At 38.0% G+C, this 21,721-nt stretch overlaps 2 protein-coding genes across 6 annotated transcripts; one reads left to right on the top strand and one right to left on the bottom strand.

The window, feature by feature from the left end:
- Positions 1-405: 405 nt before the first annotated feature.
- On the bottom strand, positions 406-17,107 carry LOC149743056 (uncharacterized). 4 transcript variants are annotated; one of them, XM_089880206.1, is made up of 8 exons: positions 16,919-17,107; positions 15,463-15,619; positions 7,328-7,509; positions 5,583-5,660; positions 4,221-4,282; positions 3,833-3,999; positions 3,042-3,213; positions 406-1,690 (listed from the first exon to the last, which is right to left on the bottom strand). In XM_089880206.1, the coding sequence occupies exons 1-8, from the start codon at positions 17,044-17,046 to the stop codon at positions 1,335-1,337; spliced, it is 1,302 nt and encodes a 433-aa protein (XP_089736332.1). In that variant the 5' UTR covers positions 17,047-17,107; the 3' UTR covers positions 406-1,334. The 4 variants fall into 4 exon arrangements, with proteins under 4 accessions (XP_089736332.1, XP_089736349.1, XP_089736339.1 ...); XM_089880223.1 differs by lacking the exons at positions 15,463-15,619; positions 16,919-17,107 and adding an exon at positions 10,306-10,470; XM_089880213.1 differs by lacking the exons at positions 15,463-15,619; positions 16,919-17,107 and adding an exon at positions 8,789-9,316.
- A 1,763-nt stretch (positions 17,108-18,870) lies between these two features.
- On the top strand, positions 18,871-21,703 carry LOC149743057 (GDP-L-fucose synthase-like). 2 transcript variants are annotated; one of them, XM_089880373.1, is made up of 9 exons: positions 18,871-19,030; positions 19,237-19,380; positions 19,578-19,692; positions 19,777-19,905; positions 20,234-20,441; positions 20,529-20,593; positions 20,733-20,879; positions 21,048-21,147; positions 21,481-21,703. In XM_089880373.1, the coding sequence occupies exons 2-9, from the start codon at positions 19,247-19,249 to the stop codon at positions 21,534-21,536; spliced, it is 954 nt and encodes a 317-aa protein (XP_089736499.1). In that variant the 5' UTR covers positions 18,871-19,030; positions 19,237-19,246; the 3' UTR covers positions 21,537-21,703. The 2 variants fall into 2 exon arrangements, with proteins under 2 accessions (XP_089736499.1, XP_089736510.1); XM_089880384.1 differs by having other exon boundaries at positions 18,882-19,030; positions 19,240-19,380.
- Positions 21,704-21,721: the final 18 nt, after the last annotated feature.

A 21,721-nucleotide genomic window follows, 5' to 3' on the forward strand; every position in this document is an offset into this window, starting at 1 on the left:
TGTTACACAGCTTGTAGTTCCAGCGTTGTGCAGCACGCAATGGTGCAAAACTCAAAACCTGTTAATTACCAATGATGCCACGCGTGCCTTAAGCAAAAGCGTCGAATTTTTCACGTGCTGCACGAGTTGCATGACTAGAGTATAATCAATGTAGACGTAGTAACAATTCCTGTTCTGTGCGCTTTTTAAAGGGCCGACTCCAAATATAAAGATGGTAAGTCTACTCGATGTACACTGGATTGTTGTTTAAATTTTCGAGAAAATATTGCAACGACATTTGAGGTCACAAAAAAACGGTTGAAGAAAAAGGGATGTATAGGTGCATCATACCAGAAGATACACCCACTGTACTGCTTATGGTGCTGGAAAATAAAGTAAACGGTATCCACAGAACCCTGTGGCTGATGGTGTCCGACGGTATTTTTAATATTTTAGTGAGAACGATGCTACATGAATATTTGCACATTGAAACAAAAAGTACGAGGTGTACAAAACGACAAAAATATTGTTATAAGTACCTATAGGCAGTTATTATGCAGTTTGTCGGAGAATGTACTATTGCACTGTAGCAGCGAGTATGCTACGGTGCTGGAAAGGGAAATCCGAAAAACAACTGCATTTGCGGGGAGTCATCAAAACTCCTCTGTTTGGGTTACGGCGGGCAAGATAGGCATTTTACCATACACCGTTAATTGATATAAATAATACTGGAATGTGAAAAAAATACTTTTTAATTGTAACTATTAAAAAAACAATGTTGTAATGTACCTCATTCTCTATTAGTTCAATGTCTAGAAAAAAACTTGTATAATATACTTCACACAGTACCATGAACCTAAACAAATATAGAGTCCGCTTGTTTCTACCGGATCCTTAGTTCCATTTGCGGAAACCTTTCACAGTTAATCAGATTAGAATAATCATGATATCGGTGATAAAATAATAAATTAAAATTCGTTGGAGAACACACAAGGTGGCCAAGGTTAGGTTTCTGTTTGTGAAGTAACTTGCGCAGAGTGCTAACACTAAGATACTACGACAGTAAAAAGCGAATTGTAGTTATACAAGTCTTCCTTGCACAGCGATGATATTTGAATAAAGGTCATTTTTAACCCAGTAAGTTTAACTGAGCATGCGACGCTCTGTTGAGGACGTGTGGTATATATTGCTGTTATGCAACTGGCCATCGCGATCGCGACCAGCCAACTACATTGTCAGTCTTTAGGGCAGTGAGATGTTCTTATGAGCAGCAGAAACAACAAAAGATCCCCCACGCGGATAATTTGTCTGGTTGCGGGTTACGGACTGCACAAACCGAAACGTCGTGTGTCCGATCACGTGTCATTGTACAACTTTTCGCCGAGCGGTGGCGCTAGCGGTCCTGTCCCGTTCATCGCACTGTTGCAAGTTGCTGCTGCGCTGTTTTCATCTTCGTTAGCAGGGGAAGAGGCACGTACATCTTCGTGTTCGTTGTCGCTGGAACTATTCGAGTCCAACCGAGGATTATCATCGTCCATCTCGCCCGCACTTAATTTCCGCGAGTTCGCAACTGGGTTTAACGAGCAAGGTTGCTCTTCTACGACACCTAACGGACCCCTTACGCTCCGTTGGCGACGACAGCAGCAACACGAGATGAACTCGAATGACCTCTCTGTTTTCTGTTTAACGTCACCGTTTCTTTTACTTTGTTCTGAAAGTTAAAACAAAGGTTAATTTTTTTTCTCATTAAAATAAATGTTGCTGCAAATATCAAAATGGTTAAAATGGTTAATCAATGTAATTTTATTTTCAAACATTCCCACATTTTAGTGTTATTAACAATTATAAATGGCATGATCTTCGAATTACTAAAATATGTGTGATTGTCTAATTACTCAAATAGCCATCTTTCTGAATGGATTTTTCTGGATACACGTCTAATAAAAAAGAAACGTTCTGTGTCACTCAGCGTTTTATCTTTTGTCAACGGTTCAAAACGTGGTAAAAAGCTCGTTGATAAATGTCCAGACTTAACGTACTTTAGAATGTTATTTGTATTAAGCTATATTCACATTACACTTTAATAGGATTTTTTGTCGACTGCTACATACAGAAGTTGTTTAATATTTTCTAATGTACCCAATCAGGTTTATGCGAGATGACGGAACGAATCGAATTTAAATTCGTCTTTATTTGGAAGAACCGGTCTGGAAGTTAATCGATAAAACCGTATTGAACGCGAATCATGGTCGTATTAATTATTCAGCGTGCGAAAACCACAGTGTTTCCACGGAATATCTATCCTGTTTTCTTCACCACGAATTTAGCGACTTTAAAGGTAATTTCACCTTGCTAAATTCGACTTAACCAATATTGGATAATATGCCGTTTGAATTTGTTTCAAGCTCAATTATAAAGCCTTGAAACGTACACGCGCTGTTACATCGGGCAACACTTCATAGCAGATGAAGGGATGGAACACTCCCCCCAATAAAGCGTCATGGAGGCAACCCAAGGAACAGTAATTTGAAAACGTTTACCACTTTTCTTAAGGACCAAAATAGATCGTTGGTGCATCGCTTGGTCTCATAAACACATACCGCACACAACGAATTTATTTTAAGAGAAATTGAAACCCGTTTAAGGGCACGGCTTTAAGCGTAAGGATTGTATAACTTTTAAAAGCTTGCAAAACTTATGGTACACAAGTTGCAAAGTTTCGTTATAATAGCTTCTATGCGCACCTAAAGAATTATTAAAAGTAACGAGTTAATATTTTACTGTAAGTATAGTCCGCCATGCGCATGAGTGTCGTACGGTTATCTAATTTGCATGAGGCACGTATGAAACGTGTACCAACCCGAGAAAGACATAACTTTTAAAACATTCTTTGGTTACTACCGAGTGTGACGACAATGAGATTAAAAACATGGAACATCTCATCCACTCCTACCATGCTTGTCTAACGTTGCAAAAGCTGCATTGAATAATCAAGCAAACAATAAACCAAAAAAGTTACAAAATTTTACAATGAATAAAAAGTAAGAACATTGTAAACTTACCCACTAGTTCTTTAGTTATTTCGGCAGTGAGGTTTGAGCAAAGAAATCGAGGGTATGAATCCCTATGCATCAATGTATATATTTGGTGCTGCGCCTCAGTAAATATGGATACATCCATCTTGTCTTTCAGTTGATCAACGATGTTTTCTCGCATCTTGTAATCGATGTTTACCTGCAATAAAAAAATATTTATTAGGTATGAAGTCCAACTGAAATATTTTAAAGCGATGTTGTAAACTAGTTTCATTAGCCTGGTATGAAGTTTAGGCATATTGCAAAACTCGTTTATCCTGTTTTGTATGGTGTAGCAAAGAGAAACATAAAAACCAAAATACGTATTTGGTGAATCATAATTCGAGAAAAGAGCAAAAGGTTTTGTAAGAAATTATGACAGATCGTTGCTGTTGTCACTGCCGTTACCACAACAAGACAGTCGAGCCCTAATGAATGGGCACATAACATTATTATAAAAAAAGTTTAAATGAATGAATGTGAATGAAAGATTGCGTAAACCTCGTTTCGTTTGAAAAGATAAGATACCGATACGCCAATCGTTGCAAACTACAAGTCAACTGCTTGTATAGAGAAAATCCTTCGCTTAACCTACCCCATATTAGCATTTATATGATTTGGGTTCAGACAATAGAAATGTGTTTTAAGAATTGGCGTATCCGAAGAAGTGACATTATAAAACAATAACAAAAATAAGAACAACAGTTTTATAACCAAACACATGTACCTAAAAAACCAAGCGCTAAACGAAATGAAATATACATAACGTGCCTAATTACCTCGTGTGGAGAATAGACATTGATGTAAGTGTCGTAAATATCTTGAACTCCTTTTTCGATTCGCTTCTGCTTCGTCGCGCTTTTTAAGTTTTCGCAGGCCAGCCAAAACTTGAGGTTTTCGTCGGCGATTTCCGATTCAAGAAAAACTCGGAAAACGAAGCGGCCGGCTGGTTAAAAAAAAACTCAATTAAAATCAGACCACTTTCCATGCGAATAAGCTAAACGCCCTGCCCAAAATAGCTAAAAACTTAGCTGGTGTAGACGATATAGTCTTGTTTTAGCAATGAGTTTCATACTTACATAAACGCAAACCAGCAGAGTATATTAAGAAAATACATAAAAATGATAAATACTATACTGGTTTTATATTCTATAAATAAGTACTTACCGGTGCTGCTAAGAAGGGCGTCGAAGGATTGATGCCACTCGGCTATGTCCTCTAGCGTAACACTGTAATAACATAGTGGTAAATTTAGTGTATGATTTATACACTGTATGCATAGTTATAAACCGATACCATAGCCCGTTTACGTTCCTGCAGTAGGGTGGGGGGAGATGGAACACGTTTCATTCTATTTCCTCGTCCCATTCGGTAGTAAACAAAGAATATTCAACGAATTATAAAACCATATCGTGACAACTCCCCTCGTTGGTAATTGTTTAAAACACGATCAGGGTATCTGAATATTACGTGCTAAAAGCGTACCATGTTCCCCCGCTCTATTATAAATGTAAAATGTTATTAAGATCGTAGAACCGATATTTATAAAAAGCAACTCTAAACTAACAAACATTCTACGCATTCCGTGCGAAAAAGTTACATTTTAACCTAAATGATGTTAATGCATCGAAAGCACCTACTCATATGGATGTATTTTAAAAATCGTGTCCATTCAGGTAAGATAAAAAAATACTTGTTTTAAAATGCCCATTATGGACATGCCACGTGCTACCTTAGCCAGACCAACATAGATACGTTCCCATGATTAAATCTAGGACGTATTCGTACACGACTATACGTCGTCGAATGCAGCCGTCGAGCTCTGCGCAGACGTATCAGCGTGAACTTTATTAAGACCATTGTGAAACGTCTAAAATGGTGTCATACATCTGTTGTGTTTATCATCGTGTCTACTGTCACGGTCTCACTGTAAGTATCGTCCTTTGGTGTTTTAAAAAGAACCTTTATTTGTATTCGCCCATAAACCAGTAGTAATCAAAGTAAAATCAGTATTTAATAAACTGGGTATTCCTGTTTGCGTATATAATTTGTGAGGGTTGGCTAAGCTAAAACTCGTTGGTATTAACGCGACAGTGCACATGCGACGTAATCGCGTGAAATTTCATTGCTTTTATATATTGAAAAATCAATACATAATTTCGATGTGAAATGAACGAACGGGAATATATCGAAAGTATAGACAAGCTATGACAGTATGAAAAATTGTGCTGGAAGGGTATAAGTAATGTGTTGTATTTGGATGGAGGTGCTGTGACGCCTGGATCAAAGCTTGCAAAACTTATGGCACACAAGTTGAAAAGTTTCGTTATAATAGCCTCTATGCGCACCTAAAGAATTATTAGAAGTAACGAGTTAATATTTTACTGTAAGTATAGTCCGCCATGCGCATGAGTGTCGTACCGGTTATCTAATTTGCATGAGGCACGTATGAAACGTGTACCGACCCGAGAAAGATTGCCATTTCTGCTGATGGACCGCCATGAAAAATGCATTCAGTAAATTACTTGCCTGCAATGCATAAGCAGCTCCTTCCCACTTTTTATCCTTCGCTTGCGGAAGGATACTTGAGGTTTCACCGACTGAGTCCTGTAATTTGAGAAGTGCATTAGTCACAGAATATGGATCGCGTAAGAGTCCTCTATACCAACACACTAATGTAAATCGTGGTTATTACAATGACATGTCGCATTGCTACTTCAGGTCACAATTTTGCTATTTTGACGCTGACAAACACCATTACGTTAACTTAGAGAGTGTAACTAACCACACATAAGCTTCATTAAACCTGAACCCGAACCATTCATAATCCATTACCACCGGAACACTAATAAAATAAAAGCTAGGTAGTTTTTTACTATAACGTGGTGCAAACGTATATATTCTTAAGCATATCATAACCTTTCTTCGATCTACACGTTATATTCATATCTTCCATATAACGACAAGGGAAAAAAGTCTGCCATAATCGCACATACCAAGTAAGGTTGTATAATATGTTTAATATATATGATCGACAAGCTACAAGGCAGTTTAATTGTTTGTGTCTCTTGTGAGCTATATGCGGTCGGTACAAATGATGAAACCAATTGCTCTCGATTTAATGAATGAATGTATCAACATTGCTCGCCGTAATTACGATACGAAATAAAAACACGTGGCGCTAATTGCGCCCGCTCCGATCAATGCCACAGCCAATTATACATATAGTAAAGTAGAATGTCTCCCGGTATATAGGTGGACAATGGCCAGCATCGATTCTTATGGTTGGAAGACGGGTAGACAAATTGAAACGAAGAATTCGGAAAACTACAATTATACCTATAAATCGTTAAGCGGTCGACCTTAAACTAGCTTGCCTATACTTCCGACGAAGGCCGCTGTGGCCGCCCTACTAAATAATAGATCTAGATTCATAAATAATAATGAGTCGGTGTGACAAAGATTTATGTTAAAATGGAAAGTCGACCAAAGGAGAAGCAAACGAAGAGTGTGTGTAGATGGGTATTAGATGATGAACTGTATACACTTCATGTTCATCATACAATGTTATGTGCAAATAATCCATAACCAGTCAGAATAAACAGTTTCTTAACATACAATGACATTTACCTATTTCTTTACATAGGACGCCACGTTTCTGCTTACCGTTTATTATGCCAGAGTGAAGAAAGACGAGACACTTATAAGCGCAAATCGCTCAATATTTTCAAAACCAAAATATACAATAAGGTAGCTGTACCTAGTAAACCTAGTATTCGCAAGCGAATTCGCATGCAAACCGTTTACCGAGTTCCGCATGCGGCAGCGAAATCCGGACAAAACAGACAAAACGGACGAATTCCGGATACTGTGTACAGCCACCTTTATACGGATTTGGGGTAATACCTCGAATAAGCACAATCATTCCTTTAGTAATTGACAGCAACTCAAAAAATATATTTAATTTTTTATTATTAATCTTGTTAGTATATGACCATCTTACTATTATGCTTTTTTAACTATTAAAAATATGTTGTAGTCGTTTAGCATCGAACTTTAGCACCTAACATCTTTGCCGTGCACTTTTTTAGATCGTGAGAATTCTGTCGAATAATACTGTAACATTTTTTTTCTTTTATCACTGAATGGAAACCAGAAAAACGGACATCTTACACCGAGCCCCGTCTTCTCCAACCTACTATATATCTTATGTATAAAATCGTCTGTCTTTTGTCCGCCAACACGTAATAAAAAACGAATTATAAGAAACGTACCCGGTTGACTGACAAACTTCTTTGGCTTTTTTCAATGATCCCGGTCGGTTTACTTCTGCTGTTGTATCGGGCTGAGTTTGGATTCTAGTGTCCGGTGTACCCGGGACAGATTTGAGAGCAGTTTGTGATGAACTTCGTCCGTCCTTTGTCCATGACCTTGTCATGTGATCGCCCATATAAATCTGCGAAGTTTGCTGCTGTTAATGTATTCTTGTATATTAAACGTCTTTTCGGCTTTGAACTACAAAAAAAATACAACCTTTATTTGTGACTTGAAATCAAAGTTTATTTGTCTCCTCGATAACAAATAGGTAATTGAGGCTAACAAGCGTGGTCAGTACAGCACCTAGGATCTACGCAGCGATATTATTATACGTGTGCAATATGGCAAAAATGTCACATTTATTAAACCACGGTCTACGAGAGATATACGCTTTATTTGTTCCTTGTTTAATCTCGTCTTGATGCTGTAAACTTTGTTTACGCGTTAGTTATTTTCACAAGTTTTAATTATAGTAATATTTTGCCGTTTGCTTTCTTCTGACGCTGCTAGCAGATACACTGCTGATATAATTGATCTCATTGCAAAATTCGTATATTGTTAATTCGTTTGTTGCATTACTGGCTCTGAATTGAAGCAAAACCTAACAATGGATAATAATGACGTTTGTGATGTACAATAGACCTTCTAATTTCAAACATGTGAATTATGCGGCCGTATCTCTAGGAGTAGGAATTTATTAAGAACTCTTAGGAGTGGTTTCCCAACGAAATAATAAGCATTTCCGTTAAAAATATTTGTAATATGTCCACATTTTTTAGGTAATACGCAAAGAATGTTTAAGCTTATCCGTATGGATCAGTCGTAGGCAGGGGGACACCATCGATGCACAATATCGATCCAAAACTTAATTAGTTTGTACTTTATCGAACCCCTTACACGACATAGCGATCGAGCATATGGGATCGGTGCGCAATAACGTAATGTGTATGTGCAGCACTACGATATAGATACTTCGGTGTCCTTTAGATTCAATATCATCGAGCTTATATACCCTGCATAATTCGATCACTGTTTAGTGTTTACGTACCCATATAGCGCGCTTCTTCAGCTTAGATCTGAACATTTCTTTACTGTCCATTCAGTAATATAAACCGACAGTACCCTTTTAAAAGGACAATTTACGCTGTATTTAAATTTAGAATACATTAACTCTGCTTCTCATGACTCTACCATACGTCATTCAAACATCACGCAAGATATTCCTAACTAAATGTGCAACAGTTCACCCGAAGGTACTTCTGCTGCATTGACGTCTGTCTCAATTTAACCTTTTTCGTTGTAATTCATGAATAATTCCTGTGCTGTGGGACAAGGCTGGACTTTATTACCTTTCATTATTTCCACAGAGCGAACGTATGGGGCAGCTGAGAACAAAGGCAAGTATGAAATGTATGTACCTGGCCTGCCGTTGCGCTTCCGCGAATAGTATTGATGCTGTCGAAACACAACGCTTTGCTGATTGAATTCCATCGAAAGCGGGCGACGTTTTCCTCGTTCATTTCGATCACTTTACAACCACCAGTATACGTAACAAGGGGTGGGGGTTAAAAATCTAGACAACGGTTCAGCATCTACTCAGCTATGGTTTGCTGTCCAGCTTCAATCCATGTACGTATACACGACACCTTACAACATAAAGTCTGACTCATCCTAAATCTCAAAGTTACAATAGCGAACAGTTGTATCAGAGAAGCGCTCCAGATCGACGTCTACGACTGTCTCGCTCGGCTTTTCCAGAGAAAGGAAACGGCGCTTTCGTAGACCGTTAAGAGAAAATAGCGTTCGGTCTATAGAAGCTATACGCCCGATCGATTCCAAAACATATCGATTGCGCGTCCGTTCCCAGGCGAGCACTATTGCTGTTACCGGTGAGTAAAACTGTGCACCTGTATACGCTGTACAAATTCGTCGGAAATATACGACGCCAGAACTGGTCCTCTTATATAGGGGTTAACACATGACATTATACAACAATAGGTGCACGAACTACGTACAGGATGACCACTGTATGAGCAAAGACCTTTGAGCCCTATTTTGTCTCTTCCGCAACTCAAACTACGTCAATAGCTTGCGCGGAATGACGTTAATTACGTTTCGATCGAACCAGGAGAAACGAATTCTTTTCGTGTTAAAAACTTTAGTCTTTTTCATTGACATGATGGCATTGATTGGTCATTGCAATCGCTCCGTAAAAGACGACGTGACGGATTAAAAGTTCCGAGGTAGGTCCGCTAATTTTATTCACCGAATCCAACATTTATTGAGTTATGGAAGGCGGATGTTTATAATTTACTGATCTCGTAATAAATGTCTGTTTAAATTGCACAAAATTGAGTTAAGATTATGAACAGTTTGGAACTGTGCCGCTTTTGGCAATTTACATAAAAAATAATAATGGTACGCCTAAAACCATTTATTTCGGGGTTTGCACGTATTTAATGCAGTTTTTAGACTCAGATTTATGTCAATAGTTACCTACACTAAGCGACGGTAAATGCAATTGCCAATTATTAAGTATACAAATACAAACCGCATCCAAGCCAAAATTTTGCAGTACTGAAGCTCTGCTGCCACCCAGCGCGTTGTATGCATTATGTGCCTATATACGTTTACAAGTTTTACCGGTAAAATTACAGCTTTGTACTAATAAAACTGTCAACACCTGCCTTGCACTGAATATTGATACGAATTCCCATTAAGTATTGTCCCATTCGACAATCTCCAGGTAAACACTGGTATAGAGCAATAACTGTTAAATTGCTTGTCCAAGGACATTATTGTTGACCAAAACCGATCATAAAACATAAAAATTGAGGTAATATATCGCAAGCGAACAATTTCCAAAGGTTCGGAATTCTACGTTACATGTCACCAAGTCAACATAACAAGCATACGGCTGCATAATTTGACTTACATTTGCTTCCAAAAGTTTTTCCCATTCATTCTTTGCCGCAGGGTTCAACGAGCGTCGTTTTTCCTTCATCTTGTCCAGAAGCATGAACAGTTTGTAACGATACACTACTGCTACCTAACTACACCTAAAGTATACAGCGCATATACAATGCTACTTGAGAAAGGCAGTTTTTATACAGAAAAGCGTTTTGCAGGATCTTCTAAGTATGCGTATAAATTAGACTCAACGCAAGATCGCAAGATCTATAAATAAGTGTTGCTAACGCAACCAGCGTGCGTAGTGTCGCTTGCTCAGTAACAGTTATATTGATATATCCTCCGTAACTCTCAGTAAATATACACCTGACACAACATTCTATTAAATAAATTCAGTTTGTTCATTTCTTTCTGACGACATTGCCAACTTGCACTGCTGCACAAAACAAACCATTGATATATTACCCAGAAAATGGCAACAGGCGTACGTCACGCGAATGGTATAGAGTAGACTGCAGTGTAACGCAGCACTGCCAATAAATGGCCGAGTCACTAAGAAGCTCGCAATTTTCTAAGCCTACCTAAAACATAAACTTGCAACATGAGGTACAACGGACCTCCGTACAGTTAGTATTTACCTTACGAGTATCTACCGACGTTTTATTTGAATAACAACAATATATCAACGAATCAATAACGCGGAAAAGGAAGTATCATGTGGACTGACGCCTATTGACAATTTCCCGATGTTCATGACGTACTGCCGAATAAAATTCTTGTCACGCAGGTACTGTCAATCATCCGGAAAAAATGTCATCTGGCAATAATTGTCGCTTGACTTACCCTACTGGGATGCGAACCAAACCCTTAACTATCCCAAAAAATCTGATATTTTCTATAAATGTTTTAAATTTTGTACGGGCAAATATTTTAAGGAGTCAGAGTCCGGCAAGAAGGGGTATAATAAATGCATGTAATGTAACCGATAACCGAACATTACAATGTTACTTTTGGTATTGTTATAAAGATATTTTACAAGCTGTTGTTTTTATGCAGCTGAGCGTTAAACAATTTGTAGTTCGTACACAGTCACGAAAAAGATCTTCGTAGTAAAGTTTGATTGGTTGCAAACCTAAAACACATGCGGTAATCAAAGAGCACAGACCCCAAACTAAATGTTTTCAGGATAAACTTTTTACGTAGAATTATACGTCACAATGCATAGTGTCGCTCTGTAGAAACTGGTGACGCACGCCAACTGCAGTTCGCAGAAAATTAATCACAACGCTTGGCCAGTGAAACTAAATGCATTAGAGTTACGAACACGCACAAGGCAAGACCGCAATACGTAACTCTTAACAACTGAAACCAACGCTAAAGAATATTTCACCTTTTGTCGTTTCTGTTTGACATTAGTAACGCAATTTATGGTTCAGAAATAAACATTCAGAAATGTATGAAACTTTAAAAGACGTGTTTTGTTTGAACGCTGTTTAAGAAAAAACAAATTGGTAATTATCAATTACAACATAGCTACTTCTCCGTTAGATGAATTACAAAAGATTCGATCAGACAATAAAACTTGACTGCTAAACATCTATCCACATCTGTAACTTTGTAAAACATAGACGAAACAATCAACTTAGTTTAGTTAGTACATTTCTATCCACTCACAGTGGTCTAATGCATGGCCCATTAAACCAAAGCGTCCCTAATTCATCTAAATCTGCGGAACTGCACTTGCCTGACCCTTCACGGCAAATCACTTGTCGTCCTAATGCGCCACGTAAACAATGACATGATTGTGACGACAGCCCTGCGTTGGTTCAGTAATCATCAGCGACCGTCGTCCGCGTATAAGCCAAAGCGTAAATTATACTAATCAAAACAAACTTTAACAACACAGCATTAAAACAAGGCCAACCAAGGCGTATGGGCCGGACAGCGCTTCTGGAATGACTATCCTCTCTTGATCCTGCAGTCTTAGCTCAATAGCTCTAACAGACAACAGTTCCCTTCTTTGCACGCTAACGTATTTTGTGGGCCGGAACTTAAATAAACAGATTGGCAAAATCAACACATTTTGCAAGATTTCGTCATCGGAATGACACGGGTCGCGGTGAATTCGGTCCGTCAATAAACACGAAATGTGTTCACCACAAGCGAGTTTATTTATTTATCCAATTGCAAGCGCGCTTGTTACTAACTCTTATATTAGAGATGGAGCTGCAATTACCTGCCGAAACGAACACCCGAAACTCAGCTCTGAACTGTGAAGTCAAGCCTTAAACTGTAAGGTACACCAAACAGAAACATTAAGGTACGGTAAGGCAAAATACAGCTTGCAATTCTTGTAATCAATCAGAAAACCAACGTGATGTCATTCCTGTGACGTCACAGCACAGGCCGTGCTCACAGTCATCACATCCGCTGCTCTTCGACCTTAACTCTGAGCCAAATCCGAGTACGGGTTATAATGTACATACATACTGTTCAAAACTTTGATCGGATACAGCGGTGGTGGAATTGTCGCGAAAGAAACTACTGCCTTCGCGACAATTTATGTACCTTTTGTGGAGCAATTTCTATCTCAATCTGTTTCCTAAGCACATGCGAATTTTGATCATCGGAAACGCATCGTTATAATTCATTTGGAGATCAATTCTAATTGTATACCTTCTTAATTTTGTACGAAAAAGCTACCAGCTGCCACCTGATCTGTGGTTTTAAAAACGTCCGCCATGACCACTCTGCGCTAAAAATAGTCACACATCCTTTTGTCATAAATATTGATGAGCAAGGTAGTAAGCAGGACGTTTCTTGGTTATTGATCTACCAGAAAACGTTTGCTCTTACAAGGTAACTAAATTTTAAACAATTAGGGGCGCAGTATATGTATAAGATCATAAGATACTGTTTTGTCCCTTAAACACCGGCCTGTTACTTCCTTGCGAAACACTACTTATTACTGAGGTTTAATAAGTTGGTTTAACCTGCCGTTAAGTATCCTGCTCTTGAACAACAGCCTATTAAAACCGGATTGATGCACGTAATTCGCGACGACGACACTCGAACGAAAACCTTATTCTTTTAATCCAACTGACAGTCACCAAAGTGAAAGTGTGTGAATGTTCTGCGAAGGAAATTCAATCTCAATGAACGCTCGCCCGCGGGCACTGCTGAACCTCAAGCTCACTAAACTAATAGTAACACATTCATTTATACAACTAAAAGATCAATAATCATAATTCAGTGGACAGTATGTTGTATACACAGTGTATCTGATGTCGCAACCAAGTATCTAGATTCTAGTAAAGGACGTGATTTACAACTGCGTGCACGAACCCTGGCTGTCGACCAAAGAATTCGCAACTCCTTATCAAACCAAACCAAAGCGGAATCTTTTTAACCACAACAAAACCAAACTCTAACGCACGTAAGAAACATTGCCAAGCCAGACATAGACCCATAGCCTGTGCGCTACATTCATGGAAAAGAGACAACTTTTTCCGTCCCTGCGTTTCTATTTACTACTTAGGAACATCTTGATAAAGCCAACTCATAACACACGCGTATCTAGTAGCCAGGAATTAGTAACAGCTAATGGTGGCGCATGAACTATACGAACATTACCGCAGGGACGTTCACCTGACAGAACGGAAGTAATCCAAGTATCTCATTTCTGTAGAGTAATTGCGCCAAGCAGCCGAAATGGCAATACCGCTAACAGTAACCAGACATTGTATGTGAAGCATGGTCAGTCGGTCGACTATAACTTTCCTTCTTTTTCCTTTGAACTAAGACGGTGACGACTACGAGTAGCTTGAAAATTAGCGAACTATATAACATCGTCGCATTGGCCACCTGCTCTGTAGGTTTTACCTGGGCCTGGCATTCTATTCGCCTTTTGAGCCTTTGTTCATACACAATACACCTCTACACGCTCCAGTGGTGACGCACTCGCGCGTCAGACGTGAGACGACCACTCTCTTTTGGAGATTTACGATTCGTGCGTGGTCTTGTATTACAGATTTGTAGCACGGCGTAAAAACTGTTTTACGTGTGCCAACTTCATACAGAGTATCTAGTTATCATCGAATGTGGTTAATTGTGTACAAAGTTGGTACTCGTAAAACATCCTCAGCAGTAATCAACTAATACCTATTGCTAGTAGTTGATGACTGCGACGTTTCAACAAACCCACAAGTCGCAAACAAAACTTATTATGCTTTGAGATCTGTGCTATCTGTTAACCGTACACTAAATCTAAAACTAGCTAGAGAATCGTCGCAGTTGGCCGGTTTGGTTGAGCGGCCACCCACATTTTAAACTGCAAATACCGACCGCTGATAAGCTAGAGATACGGAGAGTGGAAATGATGATGGTACCCTAAAGATTAACGCGATTACTAAAAATTCTCTCGCTTCGAAATACAGTCCTACATACTACTGGGCAACTCAAATCAACGTGTCATAGTAAGGTATAACCTAATATAGTAGGCTAAGAAGTCGGGACACCATTAGCACATATTATCCATATATTCTGACCGAGTTTTTAAAGAATTAACAACGGTCTGTGGGAGTCGTGATGAGACAGTTTCATTTTTTTAAACTCTTTGTTTACTACCAAATGGGACGAGAAAATCCCAACTTTCCCATCTTACTATACTATAAAAATAAGCAAGTACTCTAACTATAACATCAAACCGCCATACTCCTAAAAGTTATTTATAGCATGGAATCAAACCGCGATAAAACTAAACGTTATTCGTATAATAGAACCAAACCGCGAGTGCTGGCTATTTTTAGAACCGGGAGTGTATGCTTTATATAAAAACTTTTTTACTTGCTCTTATTGAACAGCATTGTATACTCATCGCATGATACCGAGTAGACATTCGTCGGCAAAAAAACAACACTTTTCCATTTTTACCATCATGATTTTAAAGTAATTTAACTAAATATCAGCGTAATTACATAACAGTACCGTTAGTCATGGCATGAGAAAGTACGGGTTCGTTAAAATTGGATAACGATGTTTTGCTTGAAAAACACAGCAGGAGTCTTGTTGCACAGAATATGCTCGCATTTTATCAATATGTCGGTCATATCATAACAAGCCATGTGCCGGGGTCGCTAAGGTTCAAACACACCATGCAACGTTACAAATTTAGGTATTTTACCTCTGCCATGTAAAACGATGACTTTTTCTTCTGAACAATGGGGCTGGAAGACTTGCAACGGCAGGATACCGGTGGAGGAATAAAGAAATTACCGATTGATCCACCACCGGTAGCTCGTATCAGCCTCGGTGTAGTGCTGTACACTGTAGCCGGTCGGCTGTAGACGTACAATTAAATCTATTAACTCACCCTATTATTTTAGGAAAAATAATTAGGAGTGTTATTCTATACGTTCTCCTGTATGTTCGAGAAGTACTTACTCAAATATACTTAACAAAATATAGTATAGTAGGGTGGGGGAAGTTGGGACACATTTTAACTCGATTTTCTCGTCCAATGTGGTAGTAAACAAGGAACTTTCAAAGAATCATAAAACTATATGCTCTTAGACTCCCATAGACCGTTGATAACTGTTTAAAACACGATCAGGATATTCGGATATTATGCGCCGAAAGTGTCCCATCTTTCCCCACCCTTATACTATAAATAGAACGTTACCCTTGGCCATACCAGGTCAGACCTATATAAACGGTTATTTCTTAAAGTGGGAATAATGACGCAACTTATAAAACTGCCTTATTGAAACAGTATATGAATGGTGTCGATGTGCATTACTTGTTTATGTTGCTGTGATAAGGAAACAAATGACAGGTCCCTTCCTGGAACCTAAAAACCTGAATAGGAACCTAAAAACCTGGCAAGACTATATAGGGTATAGGGCGGTGCCGTGTAAACCTTTGTCTTGGGTATAATATATACCCCGGTGGTATTACACAAGCACGTCAAAATTTCATCGCATGCGCAGAAGGTATATAGAGGCGGATATCACGGCAAACCGGACCAAACTTTACACATCCTCTTATTGTAAGGTTTAAAAGGCTTAAAGTCAAGAGACCCTATTGTACGTTTCTTGAGTCTTGAGTCATTCTTGAGTGAATTAATGTATAATTTTAAGAACCTCACCCATAAAGAACAAAAATATATAAGAACAGTGTAGAATAATGAAAGGTTGGTATGAAAAACAGGTAAACCCGAAGTTAGTAGACACCGGGTAAACCAAATGAGTAAAAATCAAAATCACAGGCAATTCGCATCCGGACTTATTTTCATGTAAGACTGTACTTTTATAAAGCTCGCGCAAGGTTTGAATATATTAACTTTCTGCCCAAGCGTTATGGTTTTGACCCGCGTGCGTAATACCACCCTGACCAAATTTATAACGGAACCGGAATTTGCTTTCTCCTATTCGTCAGGTTCGAACAATGTAAACGCCTCGTCATCAGTCACATATAGGGCTATTATATAAATATAAACAAATGTGACTGTAGCGGAATTCGGTTGGATGTAATACCGATCACTCAGTATTTATAGAGTAGCCCCTTATATATTTATAGTTCATATGCGGCATATGTAAAGTAAACCAAGGTTTGATACCAAAAACTGCATCCAAATTTACCTGGGAGGTGAATTCTTTTTCGCGGCAGTGAAAGGGCTGCTGGTAAGTTGATTGAAAATCACCGTATCTGATGATGGCTCCACAAGCGGTCGCTGTTTTCGCCAATTCTTTTTCAATGATTTTGACATGACTGTCGAGCAATTGTAACATGGAGAAAGAAATGCTGTACCGACCCAGCAAGTGGTTTCTTCTAAAGCTAGAAATAAATTATTCACGTTAATTATATGATCTGAAGAGTTTTATACACATTTTAATATGTCCAAACAAACTATGCGTGATTTACGCTGTATGGATGTAAAATACCCTGAAAATACTTTTAAACCTGCTGTTCCTTTTTAAGTGAAGTAATAAATGAACAACTTAAAATTAATTAACTTCGTTTAAAGCAACAATTAATCTACGCTGCAGAACTGACAGACCCTTTTCTTGATGACTGGACAATAAGTATGGGCAACTTAACTTTCACCTAAACTCAATAAGCCACACTTTGCTAGTCTCCCTTATAGTCCGCTTAAACTTAAGAACCACATAAACAGTCTGATATTGCCTGTAGTAAAAAGAAAATACACTGTGGATAGCGTTTCTTTCGAAATGCGCACCTGCCTGTGCGGCTGGTTGCCTTAACAACAGGTGCAATTCAAATCTCTTACGATTTTTTTTTAATTATAGGCCTATGCGCCTATATATAAATAAAAGGCTCATCTACTCCTAAAAAATCATTCAGATTAAATGAGATTCAAAAATTATGTCTATATATAGTAGGGTGGGGTATGTTGGAACACGGGGCAAATCGGAAACTTTTTAAAATATTTTTTTACGGGTTATTATTTGATATAAACAAAAAAATGTTACTAGTAGCATTTAACAGTATTCCCACACTTCAACAAAGGCGATTACTGTTGTTAAATATTAAAATTCGGCGTTAAACGAACCCAACATATTTTCAATGACTAAAATAAAGCATAATAATAAGATGCTTATTGTTAATAAAGTAGGCTAAAACATTTTACACAGCTTAGATTTTTCTGATAAATAGTCTTAGTTTTGTGAAAGAAACTGAGATATGTCAAGAGAAAATGGACAGGGGGTGAATATATGGCTTGAAATTAAGGACGACATTAGCAAAAATATCGTTTTAAAATCCTGGGGGAGAAAATAGAATAAAAAAGTGTCCCATCTTCCCCCAACCTACTATACATAAGCTTTACCACTAATTATAAATTTATAATCAAAAAGTGTTATAAACTATCCCATTTTACCCTGACAGTTTGCGTATTGGTTATATAGCACCCTGTTGTGCGAATCTCTTAATAACTTCTCGTGTTTTAGTAAGTTGTTAAGTGTTGTCAATCTATAAATTTGTGTTAGTACAAATATGTGGCATTACCCACAACCATATATACTTTGATTTTTGAAATATCGGGCAATACGGTCAATAATAAATGTTATACCTCATATATAAATATAGTAAATAACTACATCAGCAATATTTTAAATTTATAGCAATCACTTCACAATATAATAGGATTGGGGAGGATGAGATATCTTTTTATTTTATTTTCTCTTCTCAATTGGCAATAAACAAAGAACATTCGAATAGGTGTTAGGTCGCATCCTCACGACTCACATGAACTGCTGTTAAATGTTTAAAAGACAATCGGTATATTTGGTTATTATGTGCTAAAGGTGTGCCATCTCCCCCACCCCACTATATATAATAAATAGAAATGGTTACACCAAAAAGCCACATTCAATCGATTTTTAACGTGCTATTGCAATTAGAATGTTATGCAACTCGAGTTTTTTTTGCAACGCACAAGTGATAATTACTGGTTTGAATTAAGGTGACATTTATATTTGATAAATTTCGACCCCGATAAGCGTAGTGATTACCGAACAGTGGTGCGCGAAAACGTCATTCACAACACAAAAGTTTAAGTTGCCCTAGGCCATGAGTATTGACTGTCTATTGAATAAACCGGTTGGATTGCCTTTGTACGGACGCATTCGGTTTCGCAAGAAAGTTATAAATTCTCACTTCGTTCATTCTGATTATCATTCGCAGCAACCAAGAGTAATATTACGACGGTTTACTAAGACATCTTGAATAAGGTAAGTTTTGAACAACTTATTCGTTTTATTAATAAGATCAAATTTAACTGGAATACATGTACTTGTATTGTTGTATTTTGAAAATTTGTGTCTATGGCTTTTTGAGAAAATGCTGTTTTATTTTGTGTTGAAAGCAGATGGACAATTTGCTGGGCAATAAAGTTTCAACTACTTGTAAAAACTAATAAACACCGTAAATTTTACAGCAGATCAATCATGGCTACACAGAAACGAATTTTAGTGACAGGCGGATCCGGTCTTGTTGGGCAAGGAATCAAAGCGGCCTCAGAAGCAGACAAAAGATCTGATGAAGAATTTATTTATCTCTGCTCCAAAGATGCCGACCTCACGTAAGTACCAAACCGAATGTTGGTGTCATTGACTAAGTGTTCAATTGAAATACAAAATTACCTTATGCGGTTCATAATCCACGTGCCATAAAGAACCAGTAACAGTAATAAGACTATGGATATTATAAATAACTTTATTTTATGTAAAAAAAAATTTTTTAAACAAAATTTAACTTAATTTGCCTTTTTCCTTTTAGCGACCGCGAGGCAACGAAGGCTGTGTTCAAGAAACACCAGCCAACCCACGTGATCCACCTGGCTGCCAAAGTCGGTGGTCTCTATGGCAACATGAGAGCCAATCTTCAATTTTTCGTAAGTATATAGTAACACCTTTGAGAAAAAATTGAGAAATTTTCAGCCAACTGAATATTCGAAACTTTAATATTTACTATACAGAGAATCAACTCTGCAATCAACGACAATATTCTTTCCGTTGCACAAGAGATGGGAGTGAAAAAGGTTGTCTCGTGTTTGTCAACTTGTATCTTTCCCAATGAAACAACCTATCCCATCGACGAAACCATGGTAAGCAACACAATTTTAAACGGTCTTATTTAAACAAGAGAACGGCCGTTTACGGATTATTTTATACGAATCTAGATATGTCCAGCTGTTTCAATCAATAAATTGTTTGCGCAGACGGTCGGAAATAAAAAAAACACAGTTTTTAATTATGTAGCGCTGTTTATTGTTATTCTTACAACCATGTGTAGCAAAAGAATTTTCTCAACCAGTCATGTTTAATTTAATCACATATGGAGAAACGGTGCACATGGCGACGGTAACCATTTTTGGATACTGATAGGCCTATGTTTTAACACTGCAAACGAATAATCCAGGTGTGTATTTATAGATACACAATGGCCCACCCCACGATTCCAACTATGGATACTCGTACGCTAAGCGTATGATTGACGTAATGAACAAGGGGTTCAACCAGCAGTATGACACCGAGTTCACCGCTGTTGTTCCCACGAATGTGTTTGGACCTTTCGACAATTTTAATTTGGAAGAGGGCCACGTCATGCCTGGTCTCATCCACAAAGTCTACAAGTGCAAGGGTAATTTAATACTTTCAAATCGCGAATGTGTTGCAAAGTGATGATTGGGACTAATTGACGAAATTATTTTTTTAATTGTGTTTACAGAAAACAACACTCCGCTTACAGTGTGGGGGACAGGAAGAGCAAGACGACAGTTTATTTATTCCAAGGTAACTTTAATTGTTTTTTACGAATAACAGGATTGGAATTTTAATGATTAAGAGAAACTTCCTTTATAGCCAATATTTATGGCACTATATATCCACCCCGTTGCAAAAAAACACAACCTAATTAATGCCTTAATTACAGGATCTCGGGCGCCTGTTTCTTTGGGTGTTGCGAGAGTACAAAGAGACGGAACCAATTATTCTATCTGTTGGCGAAGAGGATGAAATTTCCATCAAAGAAGCTGCTGAGTTTGTTGCTAAAGGTTTCGACTTTAAAGGGGATTTTGTCGTAAGTAGACCACTGCTACATATTTCCTTAATTGATTTTGAACGCAATGGTTTAATTGACCACGAAATTTCATTTAAATCATATTTAAAGAGAGAAAGCTTTGGGAATTTTGAAATTTATCCAGTATGTCTTAGTTTGACAGATTGGCTAACTAATTTATTTTGGCAGTATGACACTACTCGATCGGACGGTCAATACAAAAAGACAGCAAGCAATGCCAAACTTCGAAAGTATCTGCCAGACTTTAAATTCACCCCAATGGACCAAGGTAAAATACGCATGTCTGCTAGAGTGCTAGACTATATGATTGTAGGAAGGTGGGTATAGGCAGTGCCGTATCATAGATCGCGCGAACCCTGCAGCCTTATGACAGACCAATTACGGGCCCACTATAATACCCGATGATTTTTTAAAATTTATATACAGCGGGTATCGGTAAACCTATAAAACAGTTCGAGGGCAATTGATTTACGAGACACCAGATTGTCCAGATATGGTGAGAAAAACCGTATAAGCCTCGCGAGGGGCTTCTATATCTTAACATATATAGGCCTACCACTGTGGATATAGGTAAACAATTTTAACAATGTTTCAATTTCAGCAATTCGGGAAACATGCGAATGGTTTACTGCCAACTACAGCACTGCAAGGATTTAAACGAACTTGATCATTTCTTTGGACCTAGCAATAAACAAACGCTTATCAAATTTTACCGTTATATATTCTTTAAACACGTTTGTTTTTACTGCCTTATAATTCGATTGTTCATTTGTGTTTTGGTTCTAAAGCGAAAATTTAATATCAAAATAAACCAATTCTTTGAACATTTGTCTACCGTATCA

The sequence above is a fragment of the Ciona robusta genome, chromosome 1 (genome assembly GCF_009617815.1).
Source record: "Ciona robusta chromosome 1, ASM961781v2".
NCBI classification, from domain to species: domain Eukaryota; kingdom Metazoa; phylum Chordata; class Ascidiacea; order Phlebobranchia; family Cionidae; genus Ciona; species Ciona robusta.

What these genes read in the sequence shown, in the direction of transcription:
- LOC149743056 (XM_089880206.1), bottom strand. Translation starts at nt 17,046, where the DNA reads ATGTCAAAATCATTGAAAAAGAATTGGCGAAAACAGCGACCGCTTGTG. An exon ending in AAAAAGAATTCACCTCCCAG is followed by an intron (nt 15,620 to 16,918) that starts GTAAATTTGGAT and finishes GTACGTCTACAG; the next exon opens with CCGACCGGCTACAGTGTACA. An exon ending in AATAACTAAAGAACTAGTGG is followed by an intron (nt 1,691 to 3,041) that starts GTAAGTTTACAA and finishes TTTAACTTTCAG; the next exon opens with AACAAAGTAAAAGAAACGGT.
- LOC149743057 (XM_089880373.1), top strand. Translation starts at nt 19,247, where the DNA reads ATGGCTACACAGAAACGAATTTTAGTGACAGGCGGATCCGGTCTTGTT. An exon ending in TCCAAAGATGCCGACCTCAC is followed by an intron (nt 19,381 to 19,577) that starts GTAAGTACCAAA and finishes TTTTCCTTTTAG; the next exon opens with CGACCGCGAGGCAACGAAGG. An exon ending in CAAAGTCTACAAGTGCAAGG is followed by an intron (nt 20,442 to 20,528) that starts GTAATTTAATAC and finishes TTGTGTTTACAG; the next exon opens with AAAACAACACTCCGCTTACA.